The 17,567-nt window shown below is 34.5% G+C and overlaps 1 protein-coding gene across 2 annotated transcripts in view; it reads left to right on the top strand.

The window, feature by feature from the left end:
• The window catches only part of LOC150090732 (histone lysine acetyltransferase CREBBP-like), a 362,719-nt gene that overhangs the window by 299,539 nt on the left and 45,613 nt on the right, over positions 1 to 17,567 (top strand). For both annotated transcript variants that reach the window (XM_090372373.1, XM_090372367.1), the window contains exons 22-24: positions 2,069 to 2,234; positions 5,133 to 5,441; positions 14,284 to 14,433. In XM_090372373.1, the coding sequence (XP_090228499.1) occupies positions 2,069 to 2,234; positions 5,133 to 5,441; positions 14,284 to 14,433 (625 nt within the window). The remainder of the gene's footprint in view (positions 1 to 2,068; positions 2,235 to 5,132; positions 5,442 to 14,283; positions 14,434 to 17,567) is intronic.

Here is a 17,567-nt window from a genome sequence, read left to right as displayed (position 1 = left end):
TTTGACATGCTTGTTATAAACATAACTCATTGAATGTCAATCCTATGTGTGTATAATTAAAAACTAAGAAAGAAAAAAAAGAATATATGAGAGTTAATTTTAGATTAACTGCGTTTTTAGATCATCTACTTACTCTCCTTATTATTAGCCTAAATAATCAGGAATTTACTCAAATCTAAATATGAATCTAAGTATCATATACTATCAAATGAAACAGGGTCTTACTAAATGTGCCGCAGTTTAATGGATAGATTCAATACTTTGACATTCTTTCTTATTAACAAGATAAAGGAGGCTTTAATTTCTATATTGGTGAGCACTATGATATTTCTGTAATTCTGATGAATGTATTTTTGTATTAAAATGATAATACAGATTATTTCCCTGCACATACTCCACTATTGATAAAAATAAAAACTTGGTTCACTCTGAAAAATGTTATCTTTTTCATATGCATTTTACATTTTATGCTTTGGAATAATATTTTTATTTTTCAGACCTGTTTGTGGGCATGTGTAATTTTGCTGTACATAATGATATATGAATAATTTAATACTTCATAAAACTTATTTAAGACGGACATTAAAGTACATAATTTTAAATACCAATATAGCTTGTGCTACTAAACATGATGAATTGGAAATACAAAGGCTATTCAATAAAGAATGATCATAATTTTTTGTGAACAACTGTGCTGCTTACTATTTCTAGCTGAGCTGAAAAATTTAAGACCAAACCAGGATGCATCACATAGCATCTGCACATTCGACTTATGCATACAGTGTGACCTTGGTGGTCCGTCAAGTTTATGCCTGTTCAGTTTTGCCTACATAACAATGGACGTGATGTGAGGAGCAGTATGCTGCTCTCCAATTTTGTTAGCTTGTGGTGAATCTACACTTCCAAAGAGCACAGCTCGCAGGTGGTTTAGAATATTTAAAGATGGACATGATTCAAATACAAAAATCAGCAGTCATTGAGCTCCAACCACTGCTGTTCACCACAGAAATCATAAACACTGCTTCTGTAATTGTGAGAGAAGATTATCATATAACAGTAAGGCAACCGGCAGAGACGTTGAGAATATCAGTAGGAAGCACGAATGGTATTCTCTATGACATTTGTATATGACACTTTATACATGGTGGGTTCCAAGACTACTCACACCTGAGCAACAACAATTTCACATGGAGGTTTGTCAGAAGCAGCAACAGATGATTACTGAAGATGTTGAGTGTCTGCACAAGGTGATAATGGCAGATGAGACGTGGCTTCATCATTTTGTTCCATAGAGTAAGCAATAAAGCTCTGTTTGGAAGTCTATGTCATCGCCAACACTTAAAAAAGCAAAAGTTGTGGCTTCTGCAGGAAAGGTCTAATGACATGTCATGCAAAAAGTCATCTTTTTTTTGACATTCAAGGAATGGTTTACCAGCATGTTGTGCCATGTCATGCGACTGTTACGGGACCTTATTACAGAAAACTGTACTGCACGCAGATGGATTGGTTCTGCATCACAACACAAGACCTCAAATTGCCCATACTGTCATTGAGTACTTAGTCAGCATTAATGTCAAATAAGTTCCTCAACCACTGCTGTCACTACAGAAAGCATAAACACTGCTTATGTAATTGTCAGAGAACACTGTCGTATAACAGTAAGGCAATTTTTTTTTGTTATTTCCAAAGTTAAAGAAGGAGCTCTGAGGGAAATATTTCCAGTTGTCAGAAGACATTGTAAAGACATCAGTGGTGATTCTCAAACACACATCAAAAAATGGCTTTCACCATGTTTTTGAAGAATGGTAGAAACATTAAAGTAAGTGTATTTCATCAAATGGGAACTACTTTATAATGGACTATCAAAATATGGATGATTAATAAATGTATGTTGCGAGAAAAAAAAGTTATGCTCATTCTTTATTGAACAGCCCTCATAGTAATTTTTTAATGTAGCAGTATTTAATTGATGAATGACACCACTCAAGATTTCTTTGTTGTTTGCTTAAGCTTTCTTGGTTGGTTCTTTGATGATTAAATATGAGCTTTCTCTCCCCCCCATCTTCAGATTTTGCATGGCACATATCTGGGCATGTCCTCCTAGTGAAGGAGATGATTATATCTTTCACTGCCATCCACCTGAACAGAAAATACCAAAGCCAAAGAGACTTCAAGAATGGTACAAGAAGATGCTTGATAAAGGTATATTGGAGAGGATAGTTGTAGAATACAAGGTAAGGACAATCTTAAGTTTTAAAATAATAATCATAATAAATCCTTTATTTTGCAGTGACTTAAGTTATTACATATTTTGTACTGTTGATCTGTTGAAACTAAATGCTGATGATATCTCTACTCCTCAAACAATAGACATAAGGGACATACAATTGAAAAGGGTGGTTGCAAGATATGCAAAATTTTTCTTTTGGTTAATCACTTGTTGGAACAAACTTTCATTTGGAATTGTGGAAGCTGGTAGTTTGAATTTAAGGTAGAATTAGACAAATTATTAGAAGGGGTGGACAGGTGAGATGAGCAGGGTTTTTTTTTTTTTTTTTTTGCCGATACTGTATGAGCTTGTTGCATCACTTGTCACTGCTAATCCATACAGAATTACATTACAAGTGCAAATTTTGAGAGAGAGAGAAGAGAGAAATGTACCACATCAGAGTTACTTTAAAGGTCTGAGGCTAACCCAGAGGAGGAAGAGGCACCTATGTGGGGAAGTGACTGGGGTTCACTCCTCACGGTCTCGTGGTAGAACCATTATTAGGGAACCAGCTAAATGGCTACTGAATGAACAAGAATGGGTTATCAATGTAGGAATAAATTAACCAAATAGTAATCAAGGCTCATACTAGCTGATATGTCACCTGTGTCAGTAAGGTTGCTACTGTGCTTGTCATGCAACCAGAACATACAGTAACAATAAATAGAATAGCATGGAAGAAAATAGTGAATGGAAGATAGTTATCCCAGAACTAATTTTTACTATTTACTATCATAACAAACTGTATTACACCCCAGTGGGTATAATGGATTTGGATGGTGATGAAATACAAATATGATATAAGATGCATTAAGGGCTTATGCCTCAGACTGCAAGAGAATTAGATTGTGTACAAGTTAGTGCAAATGCATCATGTTTGTATACAGCCAAACTCTAAATTAGCAAATTTTTGCAAAGACGGCATCGTTTAAGTTATATCTCATATTGTGAATACCTTCACAACAAATTGCCATGATGTTACACTACTTTGAATAAGTAATTCTTCACCAAAGGAGAAGATTATTGTTATTTATTCTCAGCAGATACCACTACCCAGACGGCAAAGTTTCAGGGCTATTTGGCCCTTCTTCGGTGGGTGGGTAGGTACCCTAGTGATGTAATGGTGGCAAAACAGTTATGAAGTATAACTCCACAATATGAGAGATGCCAGATGGTGTATAAGATGAATTAAGACTAAGCTACATTAAGGGCTTATGCCTTAGGCTGCAAGAGAATTAGAGTATGTACAAGTTAGTGCAAATGCATCATGTTAGTACACAGCTAAACTCTAAATTAGCAAATTTTTTCAAAGGCGACATCGTTTAAGTTATATCTCATATTACGAATACCTTCACAACAAGTTGCCATGATATTGCACTACTTCGAAGTTGTGAAGGTATTCACAATATGAGATATAACTTAAACGATGTCGCCTTTGAAAACATTTGCTAATTTAGAGTTTAGCTGTGTACTAACATGATGCATTTGCACAAACTTGTAAATATGATATAAGTAATTCTGATTCAAAATAAAATTTTAGTTATATTTGCTAACATACAATGGTTGTAAGACTCCTTTTTTCAGAAAGAAGTTTTACAACTGAATTAAATTAGTTTTTAAAAAAATAAATGTATATACATTTTTAAAGTCCACAAAATAGTTTCCCCAATGATATGCAAGTGTCACAAAATTCCTTCTACTTCTGGAGCTGCGAGCCATTTTTGTTCTGTTGAATGGTTTTAATGTCGTGAAATTTTTGTCTTTCCAGTGCAGTTTTGAATTTGGCAGTCAGTAAATGCGTATCAATACTGTTCCTCCCACCCCTGCCATCTAGCAGTTTCCCAAATGCTCAATTATCCTCAGTGATACTGGCAAAGACCCTTGCACCATTTTTGTTCATATGTATTCTGTCTACAAAATAGGTTTGTGGGACTGATGAAAATTTTCCCTCCAAAAAAGTCTGCAGAGCCCCTCAAATCTTTAAGTTAATTCACAAAGCTTTCAGAATTTAGTCCCTCCTGTTGTGCCTGGCAGAATTGCAGACCCATACTCATTCTGACCTGATTTGCAGCATTTTTCAGCATGGTCCTATTTTTGTCTAACATATTGTCTATATTTGGATTTTGCCAAATTCTCTGCCTGAGACAACTAAGTACAATGTTCCATGACACACTGCCTGGAAGTAAACTTCATAAGGTTAGTCTAGTTTTTCCTTAGGAATTTATGGTTGTGCAACTCTTTGAATCTTCTCCAGAAGTTCTATATCTTTCTTTTGATGCTGCCTCCAGCTTTTGTACAATATTCCTTGTGGGGTTGCACCATTGTCTTATACAGAGAGCAATGACTTCTCTCAACTTGCAAAGCTCTGATAAATCATGATGTGAGGCTGCATCTAAAGATATGGAACTTCTTGAGTGAGTGCAAAAAAGGTTGACTAGATTGGTGAAGAGTGCTAAACATTTTCCCTATGAAGAACAGCTTAGATGTTAGATCTGTAGATCTTAGCATTTTATTCCATCATCAAAAAGTGACGGTCCAATTTTCCATGCTTTCTTTAATAGAAATTGAGTCAGTCCACTCTGCCAATAAGCATATTTGCAAAATCATTCTTTTGATTATGGCAAGGAGATGGGAATTGAAGTGTGAAGATGATTACAGATTTGTGTCGCTTTTTTTTTTTTTTGAAGGAAAATTTTTCCTGTTATTTTCACATTAAGACTTCTAACAGGAAAAATTCTGTACAAACATTACTTATGTCTTCCTTTCCAAAATTAATGAATTCTTTGTATCTTACTTATTTCTGCAATTTTGTTAATATATTTATATGCTGCTTTATATATATGTGTTTTTTTTTTTTTTTAAGGATATCTTAAAACAAGCAACTGAAGATAAATTAAGTAGTGCTGCACAGTTGCCATATTTTGAGGGAGATTTTTGGCCAAATGTTTTGGAAGAGAGTATAAAAGAATTAGATCAAGAAGAGGAAAAAAGGAAAGCCGAAGCTTCTGCTGCAGCAGCAGCAGCGGCAGCAGCTGCTGCTGCCGCTGCCGCTGCTGCTTCTGAAACTTCCAGTGAAGGAAAAGGAATTGGAGGTACAACAAGTGGTTCCGGTGGAGCAACTGGTGGAAGCAGTGGAGATGCAGCAGCTGGAGAAGAAGGAATAGTTATTGATGTAAATATATAGATTTTGTATAAAAAAAATTAAACTCCTACTAAATAAAGTAATTTCTGTTAAAGTAATTATAATATTAACTTATTTAGTAAATTAATTAAATCTGTTAAACTACTTTCAAAATATATTTTCATTTTCTGTAATTAAATCTTTGGTATTAGATAAATGATGATAATATCCTTTACATTATTACTTGTTTGTACAAGCAAAAGTGCAAATTTATGGGCATAACTTTTTTAATTTATTGCAGTCAATCTTTTTGCTTTTAGAGCTAGACGGATTAATATTTTCTGAATTATAATTTTGTTAATTTTCTAAAGGGCATGTGCCTTTTAGTTTGTCAAACTAAAAGTGCTCATAGGCCAAATCCTGTGCATGCAGCACAGGATTTGTAACATTGCTAAAACAAGTACAGTACTGTACCCCTTAACCAGAAAGTTTGGAACCAAGTGCTTTGGTTAGGAGTTTCTGAATTGAAGGTCCTCAGCAAGAGATATTAGAACACGTGAAGTAAAATATTAAAATTATATATGCCTTTTTAGATTTTAGATTCACATTATTTAAAAAGTGTTACAAAATGCAAATTTTAATGTCTTCAGATACCTTCCGATGTGCTGTTTAACTTTCTATTATAAAAGTCTGAATGTAAGTTATCACATCTTGCTTGATATTGGACAATGACAGCCAATTATCACTTCTGTTATCAGAAAGATCAGTAGTGGGTGTGTTTTTTTTTTTTTTTTTTTTCCGTGCAAAATACCTTGGATTTTGTATACCCACAATATCAGAAATGAAACATTTTTTTTGTTCCATTCTCTTACGTTCTTCAATTTTAAGTAATGCATTTGTCACTGAAATTTTTTTCTTCATTTATCCCCTCATATTCAGTATCATCATCAATGTGTTCACCTTTTTTAGGATGCATAACCACGTCAACTGTTTCACTTTAAAAATATTTCCAAGCGATACACAACTTTCTAATTTTGATTGGAACTGTTTTACATATGAAAGTTATGAATCTTCTTACCTGCCATCAGAACTGCTTCTTCTCCTTGTGTTGTGGCTGTTTTTCAGGAAATTCCTTTTCAGCCCACTGTGCAAGGTGATAGGTGCACACTGAACCCTGCCAAATTTTTACCAATGTCATTCAAAGATACCTAGTTTTTGACTTTTGTTCCTCTATATAGAGTGTTCCCTTTGGACCACTTAAAAAAGTTACATCATTTATTTTTCATGATATAGGAATTGAAGGGCAGTCTTCTATATATGCAGGTAATGTGATGATGTGAGAAAAACAGTTTGCAAGTATTTAATGGTTTTGATTCCAAAACTAGCCTTAGTTCCTACTTGGTGTGCATGCACACACACACACACCACACACACACCTCCTTGGATCCCTTTACAAAGGCATTTTGAATCTGATTGACTTCTTAGCTGGTAAAGCCTACTTCATTTCAATGAGAGTTTCCCCTCCAAACTGAGGGTGTCAAACGTGGAGTAACCCCATTACCTTTGCTTGTAGGGGTCTTCATGGAAACCTCAAAAAGGTGGCCATTTCCACCCACATACACACATTCTTAAGTAATGTTGCAGGTGCATTGATGTGACTTTGATTTGGAACCATGGTAGGAATAATTTGGACAAATTCCTATCCCACAATAATTACATCCATTTTAACATTTATTTTACTTTGGAACAATACCTTACCTTCTTTGACATACTCATCACAAGAGACAGCACCTCTTTTGCATAAGAATTTACCAGAAATTCACTGACACTTGCACCATTGTACTTTCAGCCAACGGGGTCTAACTATAATGGCTCTGAACCTATGTAGGCCCCAAGACTTATCCCCTGAACTTAACTAGGTCAGAAACATTCTCCTCCTCCTCCTCCTCCTCCACAAGTCCCCTTCATGACAACTGTGAAGACTGTTCTCATTTCATCTACATTGAAACTTCTCCTAACGGACACCTCTCGTTAACGGACACCTCTCTACAACGGACATTTTCAAATTCCCCAACTCACCTCCATTGGTTTTAACGTGTTTGCAGCTTCTGTCTAGCGGACATTCTCTGTAACGGACGCGGACAGGCAATCTGCACTGTTTCGTTCAGATTAGCACTTAATTTGATCTCCCCATAACGGACTGCGGGAGAGCTCACGGCCCTTTTTCTAGGAACTTTTCTTCCACATATTGCCTCAATCTATTTTCTATTTCCGATTCTCTGAATTTTATCAAGGTTTACATCGCGGTTCTAAACCCTTTTTCAAGAATTTTAAGGCACGTGTAAAACTTCTGATGAATTCGGTGTGTGCGGGGGGGGGGGAGATATGGTCGGCCTTTCGTCTTTTCAGTTTCAGTTTTGGGAAGATGCAGGTAAGCGACATCCTAAAGAAAAAAAATGAACTGCTCGAACAATTTTGGCAACACTGAAATGATCAGGTTCAAAAATCATTCCCGAAAACTGTTGGACTTCAAACTGACAATGTTACGTATGAGTGGTTTTGTCGCGCACGTGCTAAAAAAATTCCCATTAATGGGCCTATTATTAGGGAAAAGGCTTTGGAGGTTGCGAAATCTATGGGAGTAAATGAGTTCAAAGCTTCTGTGGAATGGCTAGACAAGTTCAAAACTCGGCATAAAATTTCTTGGAAAACCGTGAGTGGTGAAGGTGGATCTGTTGATACTGGGGTTGTAACAGAGTGGACCATCAAATTGGAAGATTTATGGCATGATTTTGAAGCTAAGGATATTTACAATGTGACGAAACAGGGTTGTTTTTTAAAGCTCTTCTTGAAAAACAATGAGTCTAAAAAACGAAAAGTGCCAGGGCGGAAAAATTTCTAAGGAACGCTTGACTGTACTATTGTGTACAAATATGCTGGGAGACTTTGAACAACCTCTTGTTATAGGAAAACAACAAAATCCTCGTTGTTTCAAGGGCATAAAGTTGAATCTTTTGACTTGGTCTAATAAAAAAGCGTGGATGACACGAGATATCACGAGCGACTTTAACCAAAACATGATTCGTCAAAACAGAAAAATTATTCTTTTCATGGATAATGCTGCATCTCACCCGCACATTGAATTGTCCAACATTCAAATCGTTTTTCTGCCACCAAACACATCTGCAGAGTGTCAGCCCTTGGATCAAGGGATAATAAAAAATTTTAAACTTCACTACAGAAAATGTGTTTTAAGACATCTCATTGCAAACATGGACGATGTAACATGTGCGAGTGACCTTGCAAAGAAAATCAGCATCCTAGATGCGATTCAATGGATTTCCTCTTCAGTAAACACAATTAGAAAACAAACTGTCGTGAACTGTTTTGTAAAGTCTGGCTTCTCAAACGCAAAAATTGAAGTTGTGAACAGCAATGTGGAGCACCAAGAAGAACAAGAACTTCAACATCTATTGATAATGTACGATACTTCCGCTACAAGTGACCCTGGCTACAAAGATATAGACTCGAACCTCACTACAGAAGATGGTGCTCTAGATATCAACGACATTATCATTGATATTTTTCAAGAAGTTCCTCATGAGGATGAGGAAATGGAAGGAGGTCATTCTGTCGAAGAACATATTAACGACGAATCACCGATGAAAATAGAAGAAGCGCTCATACAAATCAATCATTTAAAAATGTTTTTCGCCGCTGAAGAAGATACTGAAGGACTTTTGATGGTTTCTTCATTCCAAACAAATGTTGAAAACAAAATTATCAGCCGGAAGAAGGTGCAGAAGAAAATAAGTGATTACTGTATGTATTTTTCTTAAGATAAAGTCATAATATGCATAGCACAATTGTATGTATATTATTTACAAAAATATTGTGCAAAATCTGTATATAATTTTATTTTATTTTACATTAAACGTTTAACGATTTTTCTTTATCTCTTGTGTATGTAATTGTATATTATTTACAAAAATATTGTTCAAAATCTGTATATATTTTAATTTTACATTAAACGTTTAACGATTTTTCTTTCTTTCTTTTTTTTTTTCTCCCTCAGACTTCTTGTTAGCGGACACTTCTCTCTAACGGACACATTTTCGTTCCCCATGGCTGTCCGTTAAAGGGAAGTTTCACTGTATATCATCAAAATAGCCATACAGCTTAACATAAAAGTACATTTACAGGCAATTCCCAGCTTGATCAGATGCTGAGAATCATGGGCCCAAAGTGTGACTTGGTCTGACCTGGAACCAGATTGTTGTTGTTATTTGGTTTTTTAGGAGCATTAGCAACTAAGGCCATATTGCTCCGGGGATATGCGGTGGTCATTCCCTGACTTTTCTGCATACTCCATATTTGGTGGCTCACGGGCTTGAACTCTGGTCTAAGCATGTGCCACGCACTGCTGCTCCTGCCCACCTGGCTACGGAGGTGCCGGAACCAGATTGACAGTCATTTGTTAAATGATGTATCAACCTTGAAAAACTAGCAAAACTGAGTGAAGGCAAGGCTCCAGAAGTGGACAGTATATACATCCTGTTATATTAAAAAAGGGCTACACATGAGTGCATCATTCCATTGGAAATGTTAAAGAGATCATCATCAACACTCTAGAACAATCCCCTTGGATTAGAGAAATGTTAATGTCTCCAATTTACAAAAGAGGTGCAAAAGACATGATGGGTAACTGTAGACCAGGAATGGGAGAAATTGGAGTGACTTTGACTTCAGCAGTGGGAAAGATCATGGAGTTTGTGATTAAGACACAATACAGGACCATCTACATAGGAAATTCTCACTTTTAAGTGTAAGCAGTTTATCCAGTAGAAACTTTAAAAAGGCCAGTTTTGTCAGTATTGAAGATGTTGATCTGGTTGTATTTTAAAAAAATCATTTTTTAAATGACTCTTCCATTCCTTCGCAGCTTTAGTTTGTTGGCTGCACATTTTGCCACATGCTGTTTTGAAGGACAATCCATAAGTCTTAGATATCTGCAACCATGCATCAGAAGACTTAACCTTCAATATTCATCTGATGTGCAAATGATTCAGCCTTAATTTTTAAAAGATTTCCACTACAGGAACATTTTTTTTTTTCATATTTCATCATTAACCATTTCAAGATCTGAAACTTTGACTTTGCGTTCTGATCCTGCTTGATGTAGCACATTACTCTAAACTTTTAACCTTACAGAATAGTAAACAGTGTGCCCTCAGGAATGCCCCAAACTGTTCAGTAGTTTGTAAATTTTTTTCTGCATTTGGTAAACTACCCACTTTGTAGGGATCATATCAACAAACACAGTCTGTGCATACTGTATAATGAAATAAACTTCTAGTCAGAGTTAATTTCATTATGCCAATGACCTCTGTGGTCATTTTAATGACCACAGAGGTTATTTTAATGTTCTGGGACATGAAAAAGAGGTCCACTATAAAGAATTTCAGCTGTATTAATATCATCTTAATATTTCAATGCTTGTTTTTTTTTTTTTTTTTTCTTCTTTTTTTGTAATATAGTTTAGAGCAGTGGTCCCTAACCTATGACTCGCAGGATCAGTTATTGACCCACTTGAGAAATTGTGGTTCCTTTCCAAAAAAATCAAATCTTGTAACATTAAATTGTTAAATTAAATGATATAATAGTTTGTGAATTCATATGAATTTAAATGATACTTAAATACTATAAAAAGCCTATGTTTATTTTATAGATACAAAATCAATTGTAACTTGTACACATTCTCTAATATCATAATATAAGGATTGTTAAATGTACAGATAAAAATTTGTTTGAATTTGAATACTGACCCACTATAACAAAAATACTGACGACCACCGGTTTGCTCTGCGTTGTGTATTTTAGTATGTTTTGTTGTTAAAGGTGGGTTAAGTTAGTTTAAATATGTGCTTTTGAAAATTTTCTTGTGAAAATAGATTAGGTTACTTTGAATTTATTTGGCAATATGACTGCTCTGTGGTAGTTGATTTTTGTAATCTGGCATGATGCACTATAGCTGACTTCAGTCTGGTTGTAGAATCTAAAGATTATGCAATAGCCGATATTATTTAGTTGAATAGAATGAAAAATAAATAAATAAATAAACTTTAAAATACAATTTATTGCATTTTGTGATTACATGCATGCTTTACCTGCTGCAATATATGAAATGCATTACTACTGTTCACTAGTAACAAAAGTCTTGAATGCCATTTGGGCAGTGCCGGAACACAGTTTGGGGACATTCTGGCTAAAGCCAAATCCTGGTTAAAATTCATCTATTCTTCATTTTCTAAAAGTTAACAGGTATTGACTATGAACAATATTGCTCACCATAACTGCATGTATGGCCAAGAACATTATATTGAGATAAACAGGACAGTGAATTGACAGCTTATATTAATGTAACTAAAAACATAAGTGATGTAGTGATATACAAAGACTGGCTGTATATGTAAATTAATTTATGTATACAATCAGTCTTTGTATAACATGTGTTTACATTACACAAAACGATCATACATGATTTATAAATAGGGGAATGATGTATATAGCACAAACCGAATTTGCTTATGTACGATTCGCCTTTGTGTTTACAAAAAATGGCACTCAAATGCAGGAATTGCCCCAACTGAAAACAACACAATAAGAATGAAGAGAAGATTCTAAATATGTATTTGTTTTTTGACTGAAGATTTCAGTGAAGGGGAAGCATTTCATGATAATAATATAAAGACCCACAATCCCAGCTGTTGGTATTATCGCAAATGCAATTAGATCAAGTTTACTACCTGTTCATAACAGATTCTACTAGCAGAAATGCAACTGAAATTGATTTTATTGTTTTGTGGTAGTGACCTCTAGAAATGTGCTTTAGTAAAATGTGAGCTAGTGAGGTGATGATAGTGTGTTTCTGCTTTACGGTTTTGTTTATTCAGTTGTTACATGTGCGCAGCTTTGTTTATGTGTATCAAGCATGCCTCCTCATTTTGTAATTATGCTTTATTCCCTAAAAATGAGTAAAATACTTGAAAAAGGTGTGAAAAGGAAGAATCCTGGTGAAGATACTGCAGATTCAGAGAGAGGGGAAAAAAAAAAAAAAACCAATATCGATAGATGGAGGCAGACTAAGTCAGAAATTCTTACCGGAGAAAACTTGTAGCGGCCTCACACTAGCATTTATGGCCAAAATCACACCAGCCTCCGTTGGCTTCTGGCTCCAGCCCACTGGGGTTTCTCCAGTAAGGCTTATGGCCAGTCCACCTCTGTCGATAGAGTAAAAATACGAAATTGTGAAACATTTTGAGCAAAATGAAAGAACATGTGATATTGTGCATGCTACAGCCTAAGTGAGGCAATTTCAAGAACAATTAGAAAGAATGCAGAGAAAATAAAAACTTTCATAGCAGGAACAACTCAAAGTGTAACAAAATCCATTAGATCAAGACACCAAGAATTGGAAGAGCTGGAATGCCTGTCATCTATTTGGATAGAAGATCAAACAAAGAACAAGTTTGCTTACAATGGAAGCAAAAGTATTAGCAATATTTTATTACGTAATAATCATAATAAAATACTTACGTATTTTATTTAGATTATTTATGTGTTTTGGTTACAAATGTGTGTTCAATCTTGGGTAGTCTATACCTAACCCTATTTTTTCCATAAGGTCTGTTTTTATATTGCACGTTTTGCATTGCATATTTCTAGGAACACAGCTATTGTATTATATGAGGACTGGACTGTACATTGATTGTTCAGTTTATTAGGTATATTTCTGTCAATCAGTAGATCAACTGGTCTAGTCAGAGACACTAGGATGTTTCTCTACCATACTATAAGGCAGGAGGGGGGTGGGTGTATGTGTGCATACAATTCAGTGAGAGAATGGGCCAACACACCTATGCAAACAGCTGTGCATGCATTTTGACACCTAAGTTAAATTTTTTTTTTTTTTAAATTTAAAATGAACTTTAATAAACGGTCAGTCATGAATTATTCTGGGTTTGATTTACATTTCTTTTTGTTATCAAAAGCTTGTGTGTGGTCTGCAGCTCTTCTTTGTGAACACTCCTTTAGCATACATTGAGTTTACTTGCTATCACCCATAGTTTGTCTATTAGCCTATTCAACAACTGCTTAGTCAGAATGTTGTGAATCTTGGGTGGATCACCATTCCTATTTAAATTTCTTGAACCACTGAAAAACTTTCCCGTTTCAAGTAATCATCTCCATACACAGAAATATGTGATATATGGCCACTGGCTTTTCTCCTTCAGCACACAAAACTGCATTATGCACAATATACTGTGACTACAATCTCCTCGTGGCTTTTGTTGCTGTTTGTAAGTTCATTTCTAAACTAGTTGTTTTGCATGTGTTCTTTTATTAGTCCTATTATAAATCAAAACATTCTAATGGTTTGTGTGTGGCCCCATGAAATTTCTTAATAGCTACTATTTTGTACCAAGTAGCAAAGAGATATCTTTCTATACATTAAAATAATTTTCCTCCTAGTGATATTTATTCAGCCAATGAGAGAAGAGGGATATGGGTTACATGGTAATATGTGACAAATACTAAAATACATAACAGTTGTTCTAGGGTAAAACAAGCTTCTGTCACGTATCTAAACTCGTGGTCATGCTAGATAAACCTCGTGCACGCAGTTACCATTCTTGATTTCCATATGTAACATATTTATGTATTCATAGCTGAGGAACAGACACACACAGTGTCGAAAGCTTCTGTAAGTATTTTTTTTAATTTATCAAAAGAAGCAAGTGCGGCGAGCAAAATAGGTATATCTCTTTGCTACACTATTGAGATATATAATTTAAAAAAAAAAAAAAAAACTATGAATGTTTGTATTTTCTAGGGTAAAAAGAAAGGCCAAAAAAGTAACCGCAATAAAAAATCTAACAAGAACAAAAATAACCAGAGGAAAAACAACAAGAAATCCAATCTTCCAAATATAGGCAATGATTTATCAGCAAAAATTTATTCTACAATGGAAAAGCATAAAGAGGTGAGTATGCACTTTTTGTTATTGTTTTTAATAATTTCCAAAATTGCCATTTTATTTTTTCACATTAAAAAGTAGGGAGACTTGCACACTTTAATTCCAGCGATCTTTCCATTGTCCCCTTTATTTTTTAAATATAATAAATCAATAATATTGGTTTGTTATATTTAAAAAATATATACAGTGGCAAAGAAAGAGTTGAAACATTTGACAAAACTTTGCAAATGTAGAGATTAATTGCTAAAATTATTGCAGGAAGTTCTCTTATGGTATTATGCAAAACATACCTGCTCCTTCTTCGACTAACAGAAAACTTGTGTTGAATAATTTTCAATAAGATACAATGTTATAATGGAAGGTTATACCCATGATAGAACTTTAAAGGGCGTCTCTGTAGCCAGGTGGGAAGGAGCAGCAGTGCGTAGCACACGCTTCTTGATTAGACTGGAGTTCGAGCCCGTCACCACCAAATACGGAGGATGCGGAAAGGTCAGGGAATGACCACCGCATATTCCCGGAGCAATATGGCCTTAGTTGCTAATGCTCCTAAAAACCAAATAACAAACAGAACTTTAAAGGCAAATTTTTTCATAGAAAAGGGAATTTGAACAGCAAATTAGCATAGAAATTGTATAATACACATATAGAAATATAAATTCCAATCTAAATAAGATTTCACGAAGTAAAACAGTTACTTAATGGTTTAAACCTTATTTCTAAAGATGCTGATGTGAGAGATCAATTTAACCCTAGTGCAGTGGTTCTTAACATTTATTTAGCTGTAGCTCCCACCAAGCTCATTTTTGTTATTATTTAGAATTTGAACTATGAATTAAATAATCATTAAAATTGGTTAAATTTTAAAGAGTTTTGACAATTTTTCAATTCAATGTTTGTCTAGTTAGTCTTTCACAAACTGTAAAATACAAGGGCTGATCAAAATAGATCAAATGCATATCCAGTTATACTTACAGCTCATTGCATTACTTTAGTTATTTTATTTATGTTTGGTGTTTAAGTTGTGGTATTTTAATTATGCATTCCATTCCATTTAACCTTGCCAAAAATTACAGAATAAGGGATTTGCATGAAAATTGAAAAGGCTGAAATCAGTTGATGGAGCTATAATTTGCATATGCAATAAGTTTTTGAATACATCCATCATTTTAAAGTGGAGAGAAAGTCTGTTGCTTCAAGTCAAAAATATGTCTTGTTCCAGATGCCCTTCAGACAGTAGGAACAGTGAATCATAATTTAATGATTTATTGTTTCTACTGATAAGAATGCTGAAGTTAATAATTTACTGCAAAATGACAGATGATATCTTGCTACTAAGCTGTCTCCTGTTCAGAAATGATCAGGAGAAATTTTAGCAGAAAGTTATTTATTCACTAAGTAAATCATTTGATACTGCACAGCCAAATGTTCTAATTCTCAAAGCTCAAAATTTATCCTATCTAATAAGGTTAGAAAATTTATCTTACCAGTAAGCAGTTTGTTTAAATTATTTAATTTTAATTAAGTTGTTTTTAAAAGAGGGTCACTCTTTAAACCTTTCTATTTTTTTTTTTTTTTTTTTTTTTTTTATCGTATGATGTGAGCAATACACGAAGGAACCAGTTTTTTCCTGCTTCCTTTGTGTATCGTGGCCATGAGATCCAACCAGATAGTGCGGCACCATCATGATATCCAAGCCCGAGGCAGGATTTGAACCCGCAACCTTTGGGTTGCCATGCAGGCACTTTACCCACCTAGCTAGCCCGGTCGGTTAACCTTTCTATAAGTATTATCAAATAAAGTATGAAGTGTTGCAAGTTCCAGCTTTTCATCTGCAAGCATTCATTTCAAATCCTTTTTAAGACGATTAACTTTTTTATATTACAAACCTCAAGAAATTTTATAACTTTTAAATGACAAAAGTAAGAAACATTTTCAAAGTTAAATGAAAATTTATTTGCTATGCTTTTATTGATATTGAGTTATTAACTACAATAAAACCTCACTAATTTGTATTGCCTTCCTTATTATGTTTGTATTTTGTTTATGCAGAACAGACACTTTTTTCCTAAATAAGAATTTAATAATACTATCCAAAAATTCTTTTAAGATGGTTTCACAGTCACTTTTTAAAAAAAGTAAAATCAGTCAGAAGGAAAAATTAAATTAAACATCAAGACATTTTTATCCTTGGGAATTCCCCTGTACATCCTTTTGATAGTGTGCTTTATCGTGTGATGAAGACAGCATCAAGTGCCCTTTCTTAATTTTATTATCAAAGTCCTCACATGGATCACAGAGTCATAAGGTAAGTAAAGTGCAGCCATTATAAATCTACTGCAGGATGGAAGCCTCCTCAACGATTCATGTTGAGTGAAATGGACCATAATCTGCCATGCTGGTCCAGTTGCAGATCAACCGTATTTAGTTAGGGGCTTGAACCGTGGTCTACTCAAAGAGCGTGTGCTACTGTACTCCTGCTCCTGACCAATTTTGAAGGAAATGATCGAAGAGTGTTTTTGGTGTTTCTGACAGTAGTAGGAGTAAAGACAGTAGCCACCGTTAAAAATTATAACATAGACATTTGCAGCTGGGCTGCAAGTTGGAATGAAGTAAAGCAAAATACAATAGTTAAGTGTATGAAAAAGCTATTAAATGATGAAAATTTTTATATTTATTTAGATGGAATCAAAGTTGGTGTGTCAAAATGTGTTGCACAACAGTGATAAAAAGGGTATATATTTGATTGATTTAAGAATGTGGCAGGAAGGTGGAGATAAAATAGAAACCGTGTAAAGGGAAAATCTATATGTGAATTGAAGAAAATAATAAAATAAAGAAGAAAATATTACCTTTGATAATCTTATTAAATTGCTAATCCAACAAAGAATTCAAAAAATATTTCTGCTCTCTAAAAGGAATGAAGAACAGTGCTCTGAAACAGCAGTTGAACAGGACCTTCAGCAAAAGAACATTTCCAATTTCTTCAAAAAAAGACAATTGTGGATGACCACGTATATCTGATTGAATTTGTAGTTATTAACATTAACATTTAAGCCATTTGAAGCTTATTTTTTAAAAAATTATATTATTTGTTTTCTATTTGAAACGAACTTGTCCCCCCCCCCCCCATTTAAATA

Source organism: Mastigoproctus giganteus, chromosome 1 (assembly GCF_048544385.1).
Source record: "Mastigoproctus giganteus isolate SK-2022 chromosome 1, ASM4854438v1, whole genome shotgun sequence".
NCBI classification, from domain to species: Eukaryota; Metazoa; Arthropoda; class Arachnida; order Uropygi; family Thelyphonidae; genus Mastigoproctus; species Mastigoproctus giganteus.
The sequence above is the reverse complement of the archived record's forward strand: the minus strand, read 5'-3'. Positions and strand labels throughout refer to the sequence as shown.